The sequence below is a fragment of the Suricata suricatta genome, chromosome 9 (genome assembly GCF_006229205.1).
Source record: "Suricata suricatta isolate VVHF042 chromosome 9, meerkat_22Aug2017_6uvM2_HiC, whole genome shotgun sequence".
In the NCBI taxonomy this organism is placed as follows: domain Eukaryota; kingdom Metazoa; phylum Chordata; class Mammalia; order Carnivora; family Herpestidae; genus Suricata; species Suricata suricatta.
In genome coordinates, this window is record NC_043708.1 from 24173844 (window position 1) to 24192934 (window position 19091).

General features: G+C 47.7%; 1 protein-coding gene across 1 annotated transcript; it reads right to left on the minus strand.

Annotated features, from left to right (window-relative positions):
- Positions 1-12: 12 nt before the first annotated feature.
- CIPC (CLOCK interacting pacemaker) lies at positions 13-18931 on the minus strand. Its single transcript, XM_029952556.1, has 4 exons — positions 18820-18931; positions 12096-12285; positions 4979-5148; positions 13-1659 (listed from the first exon to the last, which is right to left on the minus strand). Exons 2-4 carry the CDS (start codon positions 12229-12231, stop codon positions 766-768), a joined length of 1200 nt encoding a protein of 399 aa, XP_029808416.1. The 5' UTR covers positions 12232-12285; positions 18820-18931; the 3' UTR covers positions 13-765.
- Between the last annotated feature and the right edge of the window lie 160 nt (positions 18932-19091).

Genomic DNA, 19091 nt, shown 5'->3' on the forward strand with positions numbered 1-19091 from the left:
AAAAAAAAAAAAAAAAAAAGCAATTCAGCAATTATAATTCCAGATGGTACCGAATCCATTCCATACTTTAAAAATCTGAAGTATTTTGCCTACCAGTTTAAGTGACGAGAAATCTGGCTTGGGACTAAAGTGTAAGAGTTCAATGTGCTATCCTCCTCTCCCCTTGACGTTCCAGTTGAGGAAGACAAAGCTTCACATGATTAAGCGCCTGCACCCACGGCCAGACCTGTGCCCTTGGCATTTGAGTTTTCACCCAAATGGCACGATGCCTTGTGGAATGCAGGCACACCTCGGATTTTTCTCTGTGAATAAGCCATCCACGAGAAGATCCACAAAGGGATCCTTATGTCACTTATATCGCCTACTCCCCTGCTTGACAGATGTCACTCTGTGGGCTCATCCCTGTCACTGTGCCCTTGATCACAGTGAGTGAGTGGGATGGTGGGAGGGGACAGCCAGAAGAGCCCCACACAACCGGCTGGCCCGCTTTGCCCCGTGACCCATCTATGAGCCTGCAGGCCAAGGAAAGGGGGACTCAGGACACTCTGCATGGGAGGTCCTCAGAGGGACGGACTCGTGCGTAAACTGTGCACGGACCACAGGTTAAGACAGCAGCCAGGTACTGGCATGTGGCTTCATAAGTGAACTGCCAAACGGTTTAAGTTTAGAAGGAAAAGCTCTTACAGAAGCTCTGGGAAACAGGAGTAGAAACCGCAAAAGAGTTCAAAAGAACTGCTCAAGTAACAGGGAAACGCGCCTTCCGTGCTACATGTCTGGGTGGTCAGAGAACGCCTGCAGGTCGCTGCCGGCCCGACTTGCCCCCGAGGTCAAGGCCGCCTGCAGCTTGGCCCAGGCCTGAGGAGCCCTGCTCTTGGCGGCCTCTAGGAACAGCTGGGTCTGCTCCTTCAGCTGGTCTAGCTCCAACTGAGTCGCCTGGTTCTGACGGATCAACTCCTTGGTCTTCAGAGTGATCTCCAGGAGGCCAGACTTGTGCAGGACCACCAGGGTGTTCTGGAAGCGCCTGTGCTTGCTCCGCCGCTGCTCCGCGAAGAGATCGGGGCTGCGGCACAGGTGCTCGGCGGCCCACAGGGGCGAGCTGCAGCTGGCCGACAGCGGCGACAGCGGGGCGCTGCTCTCCAGGCCGTGCAGGGTGCTGTCCGCCGCGCAGACGGGGCTGGCGGGGGAGGCGAAGGTCAGGCTGGGCGCTTTGGCCACGTGGCTGCTGGACACGGGCTGCAGAGTCTGCGGGCTCCCGCCGGCCACTAGGGAGGGCACCCCCTGCGGGGCGGAGTCCTCGGTGAGCTTGGTCCCCGGGGGTGCCAGCGCGGGCGGCCTGGGGGGCGCCGCCCCGGGCTTGCTGGGCTCACTGGAAGCCAAGCTCGGCCCAAGTCTCTCCGTGCAGACTTTCTTCTGCACTCCGCTTTCCCTTCTTTCTTCCAAGCTGAGGGAAAGGCCCCTTTTGCCCGGGTGGGGGGCTATTTTGGTGTAAGAGTTTAGAATGGGCAAGTAGTTCCTGGAGTCCGACTTCTTCTCGCCGGCGGGACATGGGCTGGTGGGCGCGGGTGCGGGCGGATGGAGGAGCAGCAGCGGCGGCTGAGCGGAGATCACTTCGAAGGAGGGCTGGACAGTCCACGACTGGAGCTGCGAGGAGCTGCTGCCCTGAAAACAAAGGAAAAGAGCGGCTCGCTACTGTGACCCGCTGAAAGGAGAGGCACTGCGGCCTCCTACCAGGTGCTTGTACAACTACAGGGCCTTCCTCCCCTACGAGGCAGCCCTTCTAGAGAACGCGACTGTGGCTTGAAAATCCGTCTGAATCTGGTACCATTGGGCTGTTTTTAAAGTTTTCTTAAAGGAAGACTGGAGGAAATCTCGATCTTTATTCAACTGCTACCACTGAGAAAAAGAAATTGTAGGTAGGTGAAGTAGTGACGTGGTTGAGGTCAGAACTGACGCAATAAAAACACGGATAGTACAGTTTCCTGGCCTTAAGTGTAAATGCGCTAATCTCAAGACTGTAAACGTATCCTCGCACCAAAGTCGGTCTTCATTTAATTAGATCTGGAACCTCTTTTACTTGAAAGCGACTTTTGATTAGAAACTTACATATTGTCTGGGCCCCTGTGTTTAAGTCAGTGATATCCTGGCAACCACAAAGCCACTGAGGCGGACAGGGCTTGCCTGTGCTTCCTGCGGGTCAGCCCTGTGTGTGATGACTTCTGCTGAGGGCTCTCGTTCCCTCTCCCTACACCCGTGCGCAGCGGTTAGTGTCTTCTTTCATAAATAAGAAACGGAGGCTCAGAAAGTGGAAATAACCTGCTTTAAGTCTCCAAGCGACTGAAGTGACAGAGCTAGGATTCCATCCTGGGTCTGACTCTAAAACACAGCCTTGACTCTAAAACCCAGCCTAACCATTCCCTACTCTGCTTTTGTGATGTTAGTCCTCAAATTATGTGTTTTTATTCTTATTGATCTGGATAGAAGCCTATTAAAGAAGGGTATGGCTCCTTGTGTCTAATATTCAAAAGCCAACCTAGTTCCAACTTGGTCCCAAAGATATGAGGGTTGGTGAGGTTAGGAAGCAGAGGTTCTTATCCCTGGTGGGGTCATTTGATTTATCTGATGAAAGCTATGGACTGTCTTCCCACGTCTGCACACCATTTGGCACACATTTCGGCTTCTTGGATGCCTGGCTAGGAACTTTAAGCCAAATTCAACTACAGTTCATTTGTAACAAGGCTAGGATGACCCCGAGAGCCCATTCTGGGGCCCGCTTGGTGTTCAAACATCTCCTGGAGGGTGCATAAGCAATGCTAGGCCTCGCAACTACATTTTCCTATCAGAGATCCAAAGTTAGGGGTCTTCTGAAGCAGAGGTCCGCCTAGCGCAGTCAGAAGTAAGACTTTAGGCTCTCCCCCTAGTCACTCATACCGTAAGGACAGACCTGCAAGGCAAATGGGTTCAGACAATATCTAACCCATCGCTTTCCCAAGATGCTTTCAGTGGACTGTTCTTCCCAATGCCGCTGTATGCCCACTGCCCTAATCGATACGTAGCTTATCTGTCATAATTATTAGATTTTATAATGTATTATTCACGTCTAAATCATTTGAGGAAACACAGAACAAGATTTTCCGCTTGGATAGGATCTCAGAACATTTCACATAAAGCCTTTATGTTAAAGATGAGCAAACTGAAATCCACGGTGGTGGAGTAAATATGTACGAGATCACATGGGCTGGTGACAGAAATGGACTCAGACCCTCAAAAGAAAAATACCTAAGAGCAGGCAGCAATAATCAAGACATTATATGATATGCAGAGATTTTTTTAGCATATAATTATTTTAATTTTGGAATGTGCCAGATTCTAGCAAGTACAAAAAAAACAACAACAAAATAAAACTCCTAGACTATTCCACTAGGTCAGCCTGCCCTCGGCCTCCAATCTCCTGATCAAGCGCAGCAGCCTTCCTGGAGGTCTTTGTCCTGAAGAATGCGGGCTCTGCCAAAAAGCCTACTCACTCCTCGCCCGTGGGCTGTTCTCAGCTCTGGGAGCTGCCAGCCTCGCCTCCAACAAAGAAGGCGTATAAACATAGACATAGCAGAGAGCGGTAAGGGAACAAGAGAAGAAGGCAGGGAGCAAAAGAACCCGGGAGAAAGGAAGCCCTGAGAAGCAGGCGGCACTAGCGGGGCCTGGACAACCTCATTTGGGCTCTATTTCACGTCTTTATTTTCTCTCTTCATTTCAATAAGGGAACTGTGCTTCCGGCTGAGATACAAGCGGCCAAGTAAAAATCTTCTAATTCTTTTCCCAGAGGCCCTGGGTTGCCTTGTTGAAAATCAGTTTGTGGGGCACCTGAGTGGCTCAGTCGGTTAATCGTCCGGCTTCGGCTCAGGTCATGATCTCATGGTTCGTGGGTTCGAGCCCCATGTCCGGCTCTGTGCTGATAGCTAGCTCAGAGCCTAGAGCCTGCTTCAGATTCTGTGTCTCCCTCTCTCTCTGACCTTCCCCTGTTCCCACTGTTTCTCTCTGTCTCTCAAAAATAAATAAATAACATAAAAAATTTTTAAAAAGAAAAAAGAAAATCAGTTTGTGTTCCACTGTAATAACTAGGTAAGTAGGATCTTAGGGGTGTCCTGTGAGGCTCTGGACATGTTCTTCTGCCTAAGGTGGGAAGGCCCACGACACACGCCAGATGTAAAACTTCACTAGCCTCAAGTAGTCTCATGGATGAATAGACCCGTGCAAGAACTGGCATGCTTTCGGGCAAAGGAAGGTAAGGTAAGGTTAAATGTCCTTCAACCAAGTTCCCATGATTGAATTCTCTTTCAAACACCGGGGCTGAGCTTACATTGCCATCTAAATCTTCTCTGCTTTCATTTCCAGACAATAATCACACAATATGCAGAGTTGTGTCATAAAGCCCCAAACAGGGTATTTTCAATTCCACAGCACTGCTGTGTGGAGGCTGCTGGGACAGCCATCCCCAAACCAAAGAGCTGCCTTCTCACTAATGACATGGCTTTGGGAGAACGTGGAAATCGCCTCTACGTCTCAAATAAATACACCTTACCTTCCTCAACTCAGGGGCAATTCAAACGAAAAGAGATTCCTTTGTTGCTACCCCCACTTCTGTCATATGTTAGAATGCACCAGGAAGAGTGACAATGTTTCTGCTTCGTTCCTTTATCTGTCACTAAAGAAAGCTGGGGTCCCTTTGGACAAACTGGGGATAGAGGAGTGAAGCAGTCCTGCCGTCTGGAAAATGAGAACACACGTCATGACTGCTGTGGTCCTTCTGAAAACACCGTCAGGAGCTGAAAGCAAACATCGTCTCCCCACGGCTGACGTGCGCCATCAGTGTGGCACTAGCCGTCTGCTTCTCTCTCTCTCCTGGGCAGACAGGGAGAGGCTCGGCACGCAGGAAGCTCGAGAACATTCCTGTGCGGAGACGGCAGGAGACAGTCATCCCCCTCACCTGTTTGACCAGCACGTTCTTCATGACAACCATCGGGGACAGCGCCGGGAAGGCACTGCCTGCGGTCTTGGAGTTCTGCCTTGGCCTGTGTTCCCGGCTCCAGCCTAAGGCGCTCAGCATGTCCTCGGACTCCATCTGCTCTGCCGAGCTCAGACATTCCGAGCTCCCATCTGCTGGGCAGAAGAATGGTCAGTTCACTTAGGATCTAGGCTCAGGGCTCTTAAGGGGAACTTCTAAGGAGTCAACAGACTTCTTGAAATGGAACAGAACATTTGTGATAGACGTTTTTGTGGCTTTTTCTGAACGGGCCTTTAGCTTTCACTGTATTCTCAGTGGAGGCCACTATTATCCCTCCCACCCCAAAAGGTGAAGCGGCGCTGCCTCAGGACAGCAGGCTTCCGTTCTAACTGTTACAGACCAAAGCTCGCGTCAGTTAGGGCTTCTGTGAGCCTAACCATCACCCCCACCGGAGACCCGGGTGGAAGGCTTCAGAGTTAGAGCATTACCTTCAAGAATCCGATGCTGAAAGGGGAAGGGAGTACGGGCATGACCTGGGGCAGGACTAAGACCTTGAGAGGCTCTGGGCAGCACAAGACACAGTTCTAATAATCAAAACAAAATGAACCTGCAAACCTCAAAACGGCTCCTTCCTAGGTGTTCTAATTGTACAATTCTGGGAAAGATCATCAGAGCTGAAATTTAAAGTATGACTTTGTTACCCACCGCCACCCAGTAAACACCTCCCTTGTCCGTGTCCTAAATGGATGCTGGGTGTTCCTCCCGGGGACCCTGCACAAAGGGTGACGGAAAGACACTCTCTATGGTGAAGAAGATAAGGCTGCCTGATGGGAGATCCATTCAAAAAAGACTTAATTAACTACCTGCTAGAGTGAACCAAGAGACTGCTATAGCTCAGCTAGTGAGGGGTCTGGGAATACACTAAATGCTCAAGACTCTCAGTGCAATTTGGATGAGGTAGGACCGAAATGTGACTGTAATTTAAATGAGGCGTAACTGTCAACACTTGCACTTAATCAGAATCTCTCAGGTTGCTTTTTAGAATTTACAGATGTTGGGGTCCTCCCCTCAATCTGCTGAACTGATCTCTCTGGGGCCCTGGCAAGTGGATTTTCACAAAGCACAAGTAATCCAAATGTGCGCCTCTAGTTAAGAACCATGTCGAGGGGTGCCTGGGTGGCTCAGTCGGTTGAGCGTCCGACTTTGGCTCGGGTCATGATCCCACTGTTCGTGGGTTCGAGCCCCACATCGGGCTTTGTGCTGACCGCTAGCTCAGAGCCTGAAGCCTGCTTCGGATTCTGTGTCTCTTTCTCTCTCTCCCCTCCCCTGTTCACTCACTGTCTTTCAAAAATAAATAAATGTTAAAAGAAAAAGAAAAAAAAAGAACCATGGCCAGAAACAAAGGACCTCGGAAGCCAAATGCATACCTATGGACTGGCCTTGGTTTCTAAATGCCATCCTAGGGGCGCCTGGGTGGCTCAGTCGGTTAAGTCTCCGACTTCGGCTCAGGTCAGATCTCACGTTCGTGGGTTCGAGCCCCGTGTCAGGCTCTGTGCTGACAGGTAGCTCAGAGCCTGGAGCCTACTTCCATTTCTGTGTCTCCCTCTCTCTCTCTCTGCCCCTCCCCCTCTCATGCTCTGTCTCTCTGTATCAAAAATAAATAAAACATTAAAATTAAAAAAAATAAAAATAAAAAAATAAAATAAATGCCATCCTACATAAAAAAGAAAAACAGATTCTGGGAGAAACAGGGGAGCTCAATTCGAGTCCTCAGCAGTAAAAAGTACAAGATGAGCCTGGGCATCTTACTGTCCCCCAAAACAAGGAAGTGATCAGACACAAATGGGGTCAAGGCAAAACAACACAGGAACTATCACGGAGCTTGGGCCAAACTTGGGACAATCTGAGTATCAACAAGAATAATGATATAGGATTGACAAACTGAATTACAAAAGAATTCCATGTACCCATACTGATACTCAAAAAAGGAGGACAAACTCACCTTTACAGAAAAGTGTCAGCTAATAAAATGTGCAAGGAATGATAAAGTCAGATCACTGTTTTTAAGCCACGGGTATAGTCATTGATTCAGCTAAGGATAATCAGCGATGGTTGCTAAAGCCACTGGTCAAGAATTTTTGGGAAACAGGAGAGTCACAGAGTCTCAGAGTATCATCCCATAAATTACGTTCTAATTACAAAGAGAAAAGGTACTTTTACAATAAAGAAATCTGGTTATAGGCTTAAACACTACCTTTTTTTTTTTGAAAGATAGTATCTTCTTTTTTTAAAATTTTTTTAATGTTTTGTTTTATTTATTTTTGATACAGAGAGAGACAGAGCATGAGAGGGGGAGGGGCAGAGAGAGAAGGAGACACAGAACTGGAAGCAGGCTCCAGGTTCTGAGCTAGCTGTTAGCACAGAGCCCGACGCAGGGCTCGAACCCACTAACGTGAGATCTGACCTGAGCCAAAGTCGGAGGCTTAACCGACTGAGCCACCCAGGCGCGCCGCTTAAACACTACCTTAACCAGGTGATCCACCAGGGCCTCATCAAGAATGAGACACACTTAGGAGTCTCATTATGCATTGCAATGGGAAGGATGTAACAGCAAAAATGTACTATTCTGGTAAAAAAAAAATAAAAGGAAATGTGTATCCTGATTCTATTAATGGGGAAATACCAGAAAAATCCAGAGTGAGACATTCTACAAAACAACAGGCCTAACTCATCACAAAAATGTCACCGTCGTTGTGGCACCTGGGTGACTAGTTGGTTGAGTCCGACTTCGGCTCAGGGTATGGTCTCAGTTCATGGGTCTGAGCCCCATGTCAGGCTCTGTCTGCACTGACAGCGCAGAGCCTGCTTGGGATTCTCTCTCTCCCTCTCTCTCTGTCCCTCCCGTGCTCATGCTCTCTCTCTCTCAAATAAATAAACTTTTAAAAAAAAGTCACTGTAATTAAAAAAGAAAACAAAGGGAAAAAGGAAAGGGAAAAAAAAGGCAAGGAAAGATGAGGACACTGTTCTAGACTAAGACTAAAAAGGACAACTAAATGAAATGCCCGATTCTCAACTGCATCCTGGATCCAAAACCAACAAATAGACAAAAAGACAAACAGCTATACAGGACATTATTGAGACAATGGAAAATATCTAAATGTGGACTATAGCTAATTAATAACTACATCAATGTGAAAATTTTCAGTTATGACAATGATATTGTAATTTTACAGAAGATTTGTACTTAAGTAGTTATGAATAAAGGGTCAAGCGTTTACAACTTACTGGCAATAGTTCAGTATATACACATATTTTTTACACATACACGTTTGTATTATATATATATTTACGTGTGTGTATATAAAGAGGTCTGCTTGTATAGCGATAAAGCAACATGGCAAAATGATATCCCTTAGTGAATCTGAATGAAAGACATCTGTGATATTCATTCACTTTTGTGTAGATCGGAAGTGTTTCAAAATATAAAGTTAGGGAAATAATTAAAATGGGAATAATTAGGGGCGCCTGGGTGGCTCAGTTGGTTAAGCATCTGGCTTCAGCTCAGGTCATGATCTCACGGTTCGTGGGTTCAAGCCCCGCATCAGGCTCTGTGCTGACAGCTAGCTCAGAGCCTGGAGCCTGCTTCAGATTCTGTGTCTCCCGCTCTCTCTGACTCTCTCCTGCTCACGCTGTCTCTCTGTCTCTCAAAAATAAATAAAAAACATTAAAAATTTTAAAATAAAATAAAATGAGAATAATTAAATATAGGAATATAATTAAAAAGGGAAAAACTGGGGCGCCTGGGTGGCTCAGTTGGTTAAGCCTCCGACTTCGGCTCAAGGTCAGATCTCACGTTTGTGGGTTCGAGCCCCGCGTCAGGCTCTGTGCTGACAGCTAGCTCAGAGCCTGAAGCCTGCTTCCGGTTCTGTGTCTCTTACTCTCTCTGCCCCTCCCCCTCTCATGCTCTGTCTCTGTGTATCAAAAATAAATAAAACATTAAAAGATTTTTTTAAAAAAAGGGAAAAACTACCTTGGTTTTACAAATCACAGCACACTCCCAGGTAGCTGGAATGATAACTCTGTGAACTAGCTCACTGGCACCTGGCCCAGGAGTGGCCAAAGTCATCTCCTGGGGCTATTTTCGGGGGCATAATGAGTTAGAGTATTTTTAATACCATCTTGTGTCTGAACAACACAATACTCCTTAAAGCACTTCTACAAAGAGAGTAAAGAAACTATCAGAAAAGCTATCCAGACATTGGGACATACTACAAAACAGCTGGCCTGACAAGGCATTGTCAAATGGTGTCCTGAAATGTCAGCATATTGGGAATAATAGGTGGTGGGATTATGGATAATGTTTAGTTTCTTCTTTGCATGTTCCTAAATTTCTAAGCTTCCACAACAAGCACACATCACCTCCATGATAAGGAAAAAACATGAAAAACAAACATGATAATAAAAGAAAAATATGAGATAGTAGTTCTACGATGTTTCCCAGACCACTGGTCTGATCACAGATATCACCAGGAGCACCTGTTAAAAAATAAATAAATAAAATCCACCTTTCACGAAGGCCTTCCCCCAGATCCTTGCTACCACAATCTCCAGGAGAGGGGCCTTGTGATCAGTATTTTTCCCCCTAATTCTCTCTCACGCCCTGAGAGAGCGAACCCTGTCCACATCATGATCTTGGACCTCTATCCTCCAGAACTGTGAGACAGCAGATCTGCTGTCTGAGCCACCTGATTTATTACATTCTGTCGTGGCCGTCCTAACCAATAGGAGTGTGGCTAGAGTAACTTAGCTTAATCCAGGGCAACATTCTCACCATTCAGATAACAGGAACTCCACACATATCCATGAACCCACCCATACTTCTGCCTTAGGCTTGGCCCGGTCCCCGATCAGCAGTTTTGGCCAGAGCTCAGTATGTATGGAATGCCGATGCAAGGGAATCTTCTGATCATCCTACGGAAGCACAACTTTTCCACACAGCAGTGTGTCAGTCACACCAAATATAGGTTTATTTTAGTCCCCGCACAGAATATTTGCACTCCAGTGTAGCAATTGTGAGCATCTCCGCCAATGTATTCCCCACTGACTGCTCCTAATCAATTACTGAGTGAATAGATGATAAATGAGGAGGATTTGGTTGACAGTGACCTAAAGAATTTCATCAGAGCTTTCCAGAATACTGGGCAATGGTGTCGAAAGGTAGGGCCTCTGGAAGCACAGGTCCCTGGATTCAAATCCCAGCTCTCCTACTGACCAGTTGCATGATCCTGGAAATTATGGAATCTTTCTATGCCTCAGTTTCCTCATCTGTAAAGTGGGGAACAGAATAGTTACCTTCTCACAGGGTAGTTATTAGGATTTATTGTACGTGAACTATGATCTGTGCAGCCACGTGCTGCAGCTGGTTCTGCCGGCTCTTAAGGACTTTTCTAGTTGCCCAAATCTTCCCATCCCCACATTCAGTAACGTCTTATTAGTAGCTTGAAACTAATTAGTCCTGGTGAGAATATATACATCATGGAAATTGGCAAACATTATTCATCAGGGACTGACTTCCCAGCCAGCCCCTGGTTATACAGAACTTATATGACAAATTCTATATAAATGTTAACATTATCATTACTCAGTAGGTACTCCAATTCCCTGTGAGTTTGAGAAGACATTCTGCTAATTAAATAAATAACACTGATGAGATTCCTTCAGCAACTGACGACCCCAGGGGAGTCAGTATATACCTGGGTGGTGGGGATTGGCATTTTTAACAAGAACCTCAGATGAGCCTTATGTTGAGTCAAGCTTGGGAAACAATGCTGAGAGAGGAGAAGCCCAAAGGGCTATAAGCTGGCCCTCCCTTCGCTGGACTGGCCCTATTCTAGTCTTTCGATCGGCTGGTGCTCTGTTCCTCCCTGAGCAACAGTCTATTTATAATCTGGCTTCTCGCGCAGCATGCCTACAGGAAGAAAACACACCAATCTAGGGGTGGGAGAGGTCTAATTTTCCTAACAGCTGCATTTCTCACTGTAAATTAATAAATCAACGAGATGGATTGATAAGTCTCTGTGAAGCTGGATTACATAAATCTTCCTCTCGGGGAGGGCTCTGCTCTCAGGATGCTGGCCCAGCCAGAATCCCCGGGCATCATCTCTCTGCATTCTCTGGGCCACAAATGTTGACTCTAGAGCCAGATTGAAGTCACTACCCTCAAACGTGGAAACAGAAGTGCTGGGCACAAAATTGAATGATTCACTGAATAGGCAGCTAGCCCTTTTGTATAAGGTTTGAAATGAACTAACTGTTCTACTTTCTTGTCTCTAATAGATCCTCAAGTATGGATGGGGTGCCTGGGTGGCTCAGCCGGTTAAGCATCCGACTTTGGCTCAGGTCATGATCTCATAGTATGTGGGTTTGAGCCCTGCATCAGGCTCTGTGCTATCAGCACAGAGCCTGGAGCCTCCTTCTGATTCTGTGTCTCCCTCTCTCTCTGCCCCTCCCCTGCTCATGTTCTGTCTCTCTCTGTCTCAAAAATAAACAAACATTAAGAAAAAAAATTTTTAATAAAGTATGGAACTGGAGTGGGGGGTCTCAAAGTCCAAGTACAAATGGACAGATACTGGCAGGGACAGGTTGTGGCGGGGAAATGTTTTTATACACGGCAAATTACTTTCTTAGCAAAAACAGCTATCTTAAATCATAATGTGCTTCTGTTTCATTTGCTACATGGCGATAGCTTGCAGCAGTGCATTTTTTCCAGCGACGTAGCTATTCCTATGAAAAAGGAGCTAAGACAACAGAATGATGGGTGTTTAAGTATTTTTTCCCAGGAACTTTGCAATGGTTGGAAACATAGCGTTTAAAGTTGAGAGTCTGCGTTGGAAAAAGATGTCAGATCGTCCCTTTAGAACGAACCCCAGTGACTCTGACGGGTAGGTAGCCCACCATCCGACACCAGAATTACCATTTTAAGAGGTCAGAGGGTTATTTATCTTGTACATGAAAACTTTGATCACACGAATGAGTTTTAGGGAGGGCAGTGTTCAGGCAAATCATTCATCGAAATGTGGAAGGAATAGGTATTTTTAACCTGAAAATCCAGAGTCCTTATCTGACTCAGCAGCTGCCACGCCGAGCTGACGAGCCACTTTCTTCATCTCTGTGCCTTTGCCCACTTTGACGGAGAGTCTTCTGGGGCTCTCTCTGGGTGGGTTTTTCCTCTCCATGTTTCAGCGGGCTAGGAGTGGGTTCGTCAGGTCCTGCCTTTCATCTGGATTGCCCTGGGAGAAACAACAATTACATAAGAAGACATCGCCTGGAGAGCTGAAACAGGTGATCCAGACGGTGAGGAAAAGAAGGGCAAAGAACACTGGCCTCGCCCACTTCCTCTGTATTTTCTCAGAGGTCTCAACTTACAAAGGCTTCAAGTTTGCTCAACAGTAGAATGGTTTCCACCCAAAAGGAGGTCCGCTGTCCTCTCCTGCCCTCAAATTCCATTACAAATTCAGGGCACGCAAACCATACTCAGTAGAAGCTTTGTCAACTGCTAACAAAGGCACGCTTGATTAGGCTTTTTGGAAGGGGTAACTCCCCCTGCTCCCTGAGGGAGGGAGAGGGAGTGATGCCCGCTGCGGAGGCTCTGGTCTGACTCCCACCTCCCGTTGCACAGTTGCTCAAATGAACTTTGGGTGAGGTACTCAACAGAGTAAACACAGCTCCTCATATAGGCTCATGTTGGCTTAAAAAGAACTTTTCTGCACAAAAAAAAGATCCTATATAATAGTGCTTTGATTCTACACAAGTCCATCCACAACATTATTGCTGTTAATATCCTCCTTGGCTGCTATTCCATTTTACAGAGAAGGAAGCTGAGGCTCAGCTAAGTTATACTGAGTCATTTAGAAATATTTAGCAAGTGCCCACTGTGGAGCAGGCATTGGGCTAGGACCAGTACAAAGTGAACAGAACAGACATGGTTGCTACCTTCCTGGAGCTTAGGGTCTAGATAGCCAGACAGACATTAATCAACCAATCCCACAATGACTTAATTACTATTTTGATAACAGCTATGAAGGGGAGGGGCGAACAGTCTAAGGGGACTAGGCAAGGGAAGGCTTTCCTGAGGAAGTGACATATAGCCCAGGATCCGGAGAAGCCCCTAAAGGTGCAAAGAGTCTGACACATTCAAAGAGCTCAGAGGCCAGAGCACAGGGCAGGGGCTCGTGGAAGGCCATGCACTTGTGCCTCGGGGGACTGGCGAGGGCCAGACAGGCAGTGCCTTGTGACCCGTGATTGGTTCGGCATTTTAAAAGCATTTTGGGTGCTGAACTGAGATGAAAGTGGAGAGAAGCAAGCGAGGCACTGAGGTCATTCGGATACTGCCCCTAGCCCAGATGGATTAAAGTGGTGGCAGTGGAAATGGAGAGAAGTGAACAGACTGGAGACAGATTTGGAAGGAAGACTTGGGGCTTGGTGACTGCATGTTGGGGGGTAGGTGGCGGCACCATTTCCTAAGCTAGGCAGCCTGAGAAGAGCCCAGATGAGTGGGGTGGCGAGGCTGGTCCAGTCTCGGCCACAAAGCGCAGTGGCTGGGGGCCGTCCAAGTGGAAGTGCTGGCTCGGCTGTCACGTGCACACGTCCGGAGCCCGGAGAAGCTGAAGAAGTCTACACTTGCCCCCCACCGGGCAACTGGTCAACAACAGATCTAGAACTTGGCTAACAGTGTGAAGAATGAGATAAACGATCCCTCAAAGGGCTGGCAGAGGCTGGGAACATTCCAGATATTTTAACAAGGCCGTCTGAGTCCCCACAGAATGGCAGGGGTGGGGATGGCATGAGAGGAACACAAAGGATATTGCAGGGATAAAGAGAACAGGGAAAATGACAGTGACAATGAAAACTGGGTAGGTGCTGTGTTCTGAATGTCTGCGTCCCCCCACAATTCATATGTTGCGATTCTGACCCCCAAAGAGGATGGTATTAGGAGGCGGGGCCTTTTGGAGGTTGTAAATCATGAAGGTGGAGCCCTCATGAATGGGATTATAAAGGAGGACTCTGGAGAGATCCTTTCCCCTTCCTCCCCATGAGGGTGGTGAAACAGCCTGTGACCTGGAAGGGGGCCCTCACCTGACTGTGCCAGCACCCTGATCTTGGACTTCCAGCCTCTAGAACTATGAGAATTATGTCTTTGTTGTTTAAAAGCTACCCAGTCTGTGGTATTTTGTTACAGCGGCATGAATGGACAGCGAGACTAGATGGAAACAATGCCTGGTGATGTTTTATTTATTTAAAGAAATTTTATTTTTGAGAGAGAGAGACAGCGTGAGCAGAGGAGGGTCAGAGAGAGAGGGAGATACAGAATCTGAAGCAGGCTCCAGGCTCTGAGCTAGCTGTCAGCACAGAGCCTGATGCGGGGCTTGAACCCACGAATCGCAAGATCATGACCTGATCCAAAGCCAGACGCTCAACCAACTGAGCCACCCAAGCGCCCTTGCCTGGTGATGTTTTAATTCACAGTCCATTGCCCTTTGGAGTGGAGAGAAACACAAGCTCCCACCAAAAGGGCACTGTCTCTGGAATCTCTGAAATATCAGGCCTGAATGTTTCTCTAGCAGAGGATCTAGTGAAGAACATCCACTGCTCCGGAAGCAGAGGAGCGATTCAGGATGAAGTTAAACACGAAGATATTTACAAGCATCCTTGAGCAATCCTCTTGCTCATACTCTTGCATACAGAAGTGGACTGAAGGGAATCCATCTGAATGAGACTGAATTTTATTTAAAAAATTTTTTTAAGATTATATATTTATTTTGCGGGAGGGGGGGGAGGAGAGAAAGAGAGAATCCCAAGCAAGCTCTATGCTGTCAGCTCAGAGCCCAGTGAAGGGCTAGATCTCATGAACTGTGAGATCATGACCGGAATCGAAATCAAGAGTCAGAAGCTTAATCGACTGAGCCACCCAGGCGCCCCTGAATCAGGCTGAATTTTAAACACAACTCCAAGTAAAACTTATTTTGTACCATAGCTAACTCACGTAAGGGGACTGGCTTCCCCGTTCAATCCACGTCAAACTAAACACTCTTACACAGGTCCCAAGTTAAACCCTATGCGCATAAAAGATAAACAATGGCCTCCGCCCATCTTGCACAGCACTGTCTTGCAAAACAATGTCTCTATTAGGTGGCTATGAAGTATGACAGCATGAATAATCCAGTTTAAAAAGTAAACCAAAATGTAAAACTGCATTTCTAATTAAATCAGGATTCTTTTGCACAGAACCCACCAAATGTGCATAGTTTCATTTCCCTGAAATAACACCATCCAAAAGTGAATAGGAAGCTTCTTCAAAAGGGAAGTAGATATAGCTTGTGGATAGGCAACCAGACTTATTCAGTTCTGACTTACTTATTACTTATTTATTATTACAGGGTGCACATGCAAGCTGGGTAGGAGCAGAGAAAGGGACAGAAAGAATCCTAAGCAGGCTCTAGGCCCAGCCAAGAGCCTAACTCTGCTCCTACAACCAGAAGACCATGCATGAACTGAAATCAAGAAACGGACACTCAACCGAGTGGCGTCCCCTAGGTATTTTAGATAAAGCATCCCAATTTAGTCTACAATCCTTTTGACAATGAGAAACGTCTTGCTACTATTATTACAGTGTAGCCAATAGAGCTACAGAAGATACACAGGAGGGGCGCCTGGGTGGCTCAGTCGGTTAAGTGTCTGAATTCAGTTCAGGTCATGATCTCCCCATTCTTTAGTTCGAGCCCAGTGTCAGGCTCTGTGCTGACAGCTAGCTCAGAGCCTGGAGCCTGCTTTGGATTCTGTGTTTCCCTCTCTCTCTGCCCCTCCCCTGCTCATGCTCTTGCTCTCTCAAAAATAAATAAACATTAAAAAAAAGATACATAGGAATTCTCTGGTTCATCGGGAATGTGCAGAACAATATTAATTGTGGAATCAAAACACAAATGTAGAAATAGATTAAAAGAAGAACAGACGTAAAAAATTAAGTCTTAGAGAATGGGTGGCAGTTGGAAATACAGAATGCATAATCCACTTTAGAATAGCACATTGAGAGAGGCCTGGGTGGCTCAGTCAATTAAGTATCCAACTCTTGATCTCAGCCTTAGGTCATGATTTCATTGTCTGTGAGATCGAGCCCCAAGTTGGGCTCAGCGCTGACAGTGTGAAGCCTGTTTGGGTTTCTCTCTCTCCCCTCCTCTCTTTCTCTTCCCCTCTCCAGCTAGTGCACACGCATGTACTTTGCTCTCTCTTTCTCAAAATAAATAAATAAACTTTAAAAAACCCAAAAAGAATAGTAAATCAACTACTTTGCATGTGAAAGTGACTAAAAGTATGAAAGCCTCTGACCTAAGTAAAGTTCTTTTTAAGCAACAGAAAGCCTTAGAGTCTCAAGAGAGTTCACGTGGGATGGACGACAAAAGGTCACATCATCCCACCTTGACCTCTCTTCTCTGCGAGGTACTTCCTTCCTTCAAGTGGCGCTAGGGACATCAATTAGCCAGACCCTCTCATACACGGCAGCATGAGACCCTTGGCAGGAGAGAAGCACAGAGTGATGGAATTTTCTACAGCTCTTCTCGAACCCAGGGCCATGCAAATGGCAATCTGAAAACCTTAAGATTCTTTTTCCTCAATTTTATTTTACAATAAAGCTCATAAGCTGACTAGCGGTCGAAAAGAGGTTGCTAAGCCCTTCCCCACCGTGCCATCCCCTGCTTCCTGGCACAGACTGGAACCCACTAACGCCGCTTTACAAACATCTGAGATCCTCACGTGCCTGACTCTGCACCAAAAGGACTTAAGTTCCCCAGACTGTCAGAATTGACCCTAATCGGGCCTTTTCTAAGGGTGTATGAAACACGTTGTCCAAATAGCCCCCAGACAGAAAAGTGCACATAAAACTCACAGCGGAAAGTGAATCAATACATATAGAAGTTGATATCAATAGGTATAAGATAAAACTCTTAACAAGGGCTCCGTAGCACTTGGTTCTTCTATTTTTATACTTCTTACATTACAGTCTAGTTATTTGTCTCCTCAACCTCAAGAGTTGTGTTTTCCATCTTTGCAACTTCGCGCCCCTCATTCATGTGTGAGGCACTCAACAGAATAATACATTCCAACAAATCTTCTGTCCTGCTGAGTCTCACTGACAGCCTAGCAGCTTAGCTGTCACTGAATCACCTGAACAGCTTGAAGGTCAAGACTGTGCATTTCCAAACACTGTGGTCACCTCAAGACCTAACTTCCAGGTATCGCATCTACCCCTTATTCTAAGGTGAAGCCTCCAGGATAAATCCACCAACCAAATTAAAAGATTGTCTCATCCACAAACAATCTTTATGGAGATCTAGGCTTAGGATAAAAAGGAGACCCAACGTTTACAAGGAAAGGATCTGAAATGCTGCTCTCAGATCTTTCCTTTTATAGACACTTGGCAACTTTCCCAAGAGCTCAAGTTCCCTTTAAAATGTGTCACGTGTATTGCATGCGTGCATGGACAGAGGTGTGAGGTGAAAGCCCAAGCAGAGGCTTAAATACAAGAAAGGAAAGCGCCATACAAAATGAGGACCCTACCACCCCCCAAATCAGGAGTAATTCCAGTTAGAATTATAAATACATTACTAGCTTTTCTTGTGAAGTTTGTTTTCTCTTGGTCTCCATGTGGGAGAAACCATTCTGGGGAAATGTCTATGGGGTTTAACGGGGTGAGGGGAACGGGACAGGGACCCATCTACCTAAATCTGAAAATTCATTTATCCCTTGGCATCCATTTCCATTCTCCAACTTGGCTGCAAATTTCTATCAAAGATCCTGAACCCCAATTCCATACAAGGTCCTCTGGGACCAGACATAGCTCACTCCATCTCCTCTTTGAAAGATTAGAGAATTTCTCCAAGTCCCCTGTTTCCAGAAGGGTTCACAGTAACAGTGCCCACCTCCCCATTCGCACCAGCCCACGCTGCATCTGTGCCAGACAGCAGGAGCACCCTCCAGGCATCCACCAGCCTGCCAGCTCAGCAGGGCAGAACTGGGCAGACCCTAGGACTGTGCTGGTACTGGCATACCACCAGGTTCCCAGGGCAAACGCCCAGGCAATGCATACTGCCTGCCAGGACTTGGGCAATAACAGGGAGCCTGGCTGCGGCCTGTGCCCTGGGCTCGGATCAGAGCTCTTCGAAACCCACCAACTTCTTACTTGGCACCACCCACCTTCTCCTCCGCCTCCCCGCCCCTGGCACCATACCTGGAAAGCTGGCCACCCAGGGGAAATAACCAGTCAAGTAAGCGGGTGACAGCACACCTGCGTCCCAGGCCCAGGACGGGGCACAATGTCCACTCCCAAACTGGAGGCCCAGGACCCTCACCAGGTTACCAGCCCCGCGCTCACTCACCTGCCCATTCCCTGGCCCTCTGCTCACTACCCTGCAGGCCTGCAAGCTCGCTGCTGCTGCCTGGACTCTCAGCAGGGTTAGCCGGGGTGAGGGGGGGGCACCCTTCCTGACTGCGTACCGAACTCGCTTCCCACACAAACCCTGTCCCCACACACAGTCCTCAGTCACCCGCGATTCCTCTCCCACGCAGCCTCGTCCCTCGCAGCAAAAGCAGCCCACTGTAAGGGGGACAGCCGCACCGCCTCCTGCTCCCACCATTTGGCCCTCCGTCCCCCGAAAGTCTGGGTGCTCTCTCTTGCCTACATAGCTTCCCTTCTCTCCCCTACTCCTGCCTCCTTTCCCCACGCTCCCCGTGCAAACCCTCTGCCCCCGGTCCCAGCCCTTCCCTCTCACCTAGGGCCGAGGTCGCCTCTCCAAGACCGGACCCGCGGGTCAGGTGGCGCATGCGCGAGCCCGGCCCCGCGGCTCCATGACAACCCGGTAGTCGCCCAGTCTCAAGCAATCCCTCCACCTCCCGCCCATTTCTCCTCCCCGCGCCTCCTCGGCGGAGTCCTCCAGCCACGTGACTTGGCTCGGAGGACCCGGCACCATGGAGACTGACGGCGGTACTCCTAGAAGGGCCCTCCGCCGGAAGGCGAGGCTCGCACCCAGCTCGGAGGGCCGCG